This window comes from Halyomorpha halys, unplaced genomic scaffold (genome assembly GCF_000696795.3).
Source record: "Halyomorpha halys isolate HHAL.00 unplaced genomic scaffold, Hhal_1.1 Scaffold614.1, whole genome shotgun sequence".
In the NCBI taxonomy this organism is placed as follows: domain Eukaryota; kingdom Metazoa; phylum Arthropoda; class Insecta; order Hemiptera; family Pentatomidae; genus Halyomorpha; species Halyomorpha halys.
This window is the reverse complement of record NW_027111364.1, coordinates 286,281-290,584: the sequence shown is the minus strand read 5'-3', so window position 1 is coordinate 290,584 and position 4,304 is coordinate 286,281. Positions and strand designations below refer to the sequence as shown.

The 4,304-nt window shown below is 31.2% G+C and overlaps 1 protein-coding gene across 1 annotated transcript in view; it reads left to right on the top strand.

Moving 5' to 3' along the window:
- Positions 1 to 3,359, top strand: part of Dnaaf4 (Dynein axonemal assembly factor 4) — a gene marked incomplete at its 3' end in the record, with an annotated part of 9,237 nt that extends 5,878 nt beyond the window's left edge. The window contains 3 exon segments of the mRNA XM_014427032.3: positions 1,480 to 1,580; positions 2,911 to 3,064; positions 3,154 to 3,359. Of these exon segments, the coding sequence (XP_014282518.3) occupies positions 1,480 to 1,580; positions 2,911 to 3,064; positions 3,154 to 3,359 (461 nt within the window).
- Between the last annotated feature and the right edge of the window lie 945 nt (positions 3,360 to 4,304).

Genomic DNA, 4,304 nt, shown 5'->3' with positions numbered 1-4,304 from the left:
CAACTGTGTAAGGTGGAGAAAAGAATTTTATAGTCGAATTTTGTTATTGCTGTATTTGAAGTAAAAGACATAAAAAACTCTAAGACATGATATTGAACCATATGAACTTTTAAAAAAAAAAAATTGAACTTCTAAAATTACAAATTAAAAAACAAAAAAAAAATATTGGAAGATTATTGATTGACCGTGTGTATAGATGAATGGAATATGGCCTGGGTGCGGTAAAAAAAAACTCAAATAGTAGATAATTATACTATTTTATTGAGCCAACGTTTCGCCCCACGTTGCAGGGCTTCGTCAGGGCTAAAAAAGATACAAACACTATAGTTACAAAAAGGAAAAAAAAGAAAAAACATAAGTGTAAAATAACAGGGGTATAAAATGTAAAAAAGTAAGATATAATAAGAAAAATTAAAGGTTGTAAATAGTAAATGAATAGGCTAATAGTAACAGATAGATAAGAGAAGTATCCCATTATTTTATACTTTACTTTTCCTTTGTTTTTCTATCTGTTTTTTTTTTTTTTAAATAATTCTTTTCCCCCTATTATGTATATTACCATTTATTGTTCACCTAATTTAAATACTTTTTTACTATGTTTACTTTAAAATTATTTTCGTTATTGTGGCATAACTGCCATCCATACTCCTCCCAATACCAACTGTATGTTTGTTTTGGACTGCCGTCAAAACAGGTATGCATTCTGTCTCATCATGATTTGTATTTTTTTTTTTCTTCTGTTACTATTACCCTTTTCATTTACTATTTACAACCTTTATTTTTTCTTATTATATCTTACTTTTTTACATTTTATATCCCTGTTATTTTACACTTATGTTTTTTCTTTCTTTTCCTTTTTGTAACTATAGTGTTTGTATCTTTTTTAGCCCAGACGAAGCCCTGCAACGTGGGGCGAAACGTTGGCTCAATAAAATAGTATAATTATCTACTATTTGAGTTTTTTTTTTTACCGCACCCGGACCATATTCCATTAAAAAAAAATATTGTTTTTTGTCTGTGCGACTATATAAATAAAATAGTCTATATGTCACCCTGGGTGATGGGGCCCCTTTTGGAGAAATGTCCTCTTAGAGGAAAAGAGCCGCCCGCCGAGAAATGTCTGGAAAGATGAGAGCCGCATGCCACGGCTTGAAGCTAATGTCATAGTCCGCCAGCGTGCTAACAACTAAGAGGTATTAAGTTAACTAAGAGGTAAGATGTAGCCTAAAAAAACCTCTTTAGCCTAAAAAAACATGCTAATACACAATACTTAAAACATAACAGATCAATTATTAGGCATATATTGGTCGCAACATGTATTATTGATCATCACTATTTTAAAATATCTTCATTTGGGAAAATCTATACAGTGCTGCAGATTATAAATTGAATTATTTTTTATACGAATAAATTTTAAAATAAATTACCGAACTGATAATTGCTTAAATTGATTGCTAAAATTATGTGTTTGTTTTGCAGTGGCTGATAAAACAGAAAGAAGCGCGTAGAAAAACTGGATTTATGGCCGAAGATCTTAGACCTGAAGAAAATGACCCGATTTGGCTCCTGGAGAAGGGAAAGTAATAATGATTTGTTTGATTTTCGACTGTGTTGTGTTTAGCACCAGGCCATAGTCTGTTTCGGATATATTTACTTCCATATTATAAAAAAGATAGTCAGGGGTTCGGTCAAAAGAAGCAATAATAGTTAAAAACTATTTATTGGCCGAAGTTTCTACCCACTTTATAGAGATTCATCAGGGCTAAAAAGATACAAAGACAAATAAAAATATTCGGTATATATATATCGGTATACATTATTAGATACGTATTATTTCATTTAATTTATATTTATTTTTTCATAAATTGGATAATTCTTATAGTTATTATTTTCACCATATCTCTTTTTTGTATTATTTTTATCATATCTTTATATTTCTTTCTTATATACGCGGTTTATTTTAAATAAAACCCTTAACAGTTGTCTCTCCTCCATTCTGTTTATTTCCAATTTTCTGTCAAAGTTTACAAAAATCAAAATTTTTGATTTTTGATAAAATATATCTCTAGACCCATAAGACGCACATATGTCTGCCAACACTCAAAATAAATGAAATTTAACTTACTATAAAGTAGTTTATCACACTTATCTTCGTAGGGGTTGTAGTTTTCATGATATTCACATATGAATATAAATTTGGCAAATGAAAATTTGTCAGAACAACCATAAATCAATTTATTTTAGCAAATTCCTTGGAAACTATTACTCCTATGAAGATAAACATCATATACTACTTTATAGCTTATTAAACTAGCTTTAATTTGAGTGCTAACAGACATCTGTACGTCAAATGGTTTTTGAGATATAGATTTTTCAAAATAAATTCAATAACTACTGATCTTTCAGTACGTACCATACAACATTTTTATGAAATGTTGCTTTTTAAAAAGTTATATCTCGAAAACTATTTAACGTAAATAACTCTATTAGGGCTTATATTTTAACAAATTTACTCTTCTTTAAATGACGTTTTCTTATGCTTTCTTGTCTTGTTCCTATTTTTTAAGATATAGAGCTCCGAATGAAAAATTAGTTTTTTTTATCGCTTGAAACAGCCGCCATTTTGTATTCCCCCTACCTATACTTGGCAGACTCAGGAATTATACATAGTTTAGTTTAGGGAGACAATTAATTATACATAGTTTTCATTAAAGTAATAAAAAATTGGGGTGAGATAACTGCCTTTTTTTCTCCTCTTGAGCTCTTGTACTATAAGTGGATCGGCCATAAACTCGGGCCAACTTGTACCACCCAATCCAAATAACCCATCCACATGTTTGCTAATGTGAGTTTGTCACAGATTGGCAAGTCTGTAGGCTCTGATTTGAGTATTACTATTTGTGTTTATAGATCGTTCCACGAAGCTGAAAACTACCTTGGAGCGATTTCTGCGTTTACTCATGCCCTGAGAACTTGGGACAAGATTCCAGAGCTGTACGTTGCAAGATCCCACAGCCAGCTTTGCATAGGCAACTTAAGACGTGTTCTAGAAGATACTTGTGATGTAATTTGTGTTAATTTGTTAACTATCTCAAATTTTTAGCTTTACAAAATGTAATTACAATCGTTAATCAAATATTATTAATTTTCTAGGCGATAGGGCTGTTAAAACCACACGTGGAAAGCAACGCTGAGCTGAGGTTTCAAGCCCACTACAACAGAGGAAAAGCCCTGCTTGAACTAGGTAAACCGAAATCTGCCTTGGCAGACTTTGAAGACGCACTCGAGATCCACCCTTACCGAAACGATATACACAACCTGATGGATCGAGCGGAAGCCGACATTGAAGCAGAAAAAGCTGCTAAACCACCAAATGAACAAGAGAAGGAAGGAAACGTTGAGCCTGAATATATAGAACCGGAAGTTCTTGCCAATTAGATGATTTTTTTTAATGATAGAACTATACTATTTTTGAAACATTATTTGGTTTTGTATTTAACTAAGAGTAAAATAAATAAAATGAGGGTAAAACATAAATTAGAGAGCTTTAATTACCATTAGGTTAAATTTGGAAAATGTCTATTCCTCAATCACACACAGACGATCAGTATTGCTGCAAAATCATGTAATTAAATAGAAGCTAAAATCAAATAGGTTCTCATTTCATTTAATCGAAAACAAAATATTTAGTGTAGACTTAAATCTTAAAGATAACAAATTAGACTCTTATGACCCTGTAAATCTACCTTCCCCCACCACATTGCCTATTTTTCACCGATTCATTGCATGTAGCTATTTATAGATTATATACTTGCAAAAGTATTAGCTGGCTCGAAAAGAAGAAAGGGGAGGCGAACATCAGGGTTTTACAAGACTGTCCTTCTTCAGTAATACTAATGCACCTTTTGTAAGATTCCTGTCAAGTAAAAACATGTTGAGTATTTGACGTAAAGAACAAGTTTATTTGAACATTTTATGGAACATAGAGTTTGTATGTACTAGAAAAGAAGACAATTTTAAAAACTTTCACATTAGTTGTGCTTGTACTCCCTAAGAACATATTTAATATTTTTTATTTAAATAAAATAAATTATATCCTATTTAGTTTCAAGGTTCATTTTGAATACTTTAAATGTCCAACGTTTCGGCCAACCTGGTCATCCTCAGGGACAATCTTTTTTTTTATAATTTATTTATTGTTATTTACAACTGTATAAAAATATATAAAACTAGTAAATTTCCTGTAGGTAACACAGTGACATGATACAAACATGTGGAGAATCTACCCATTGATAGAACTCCAA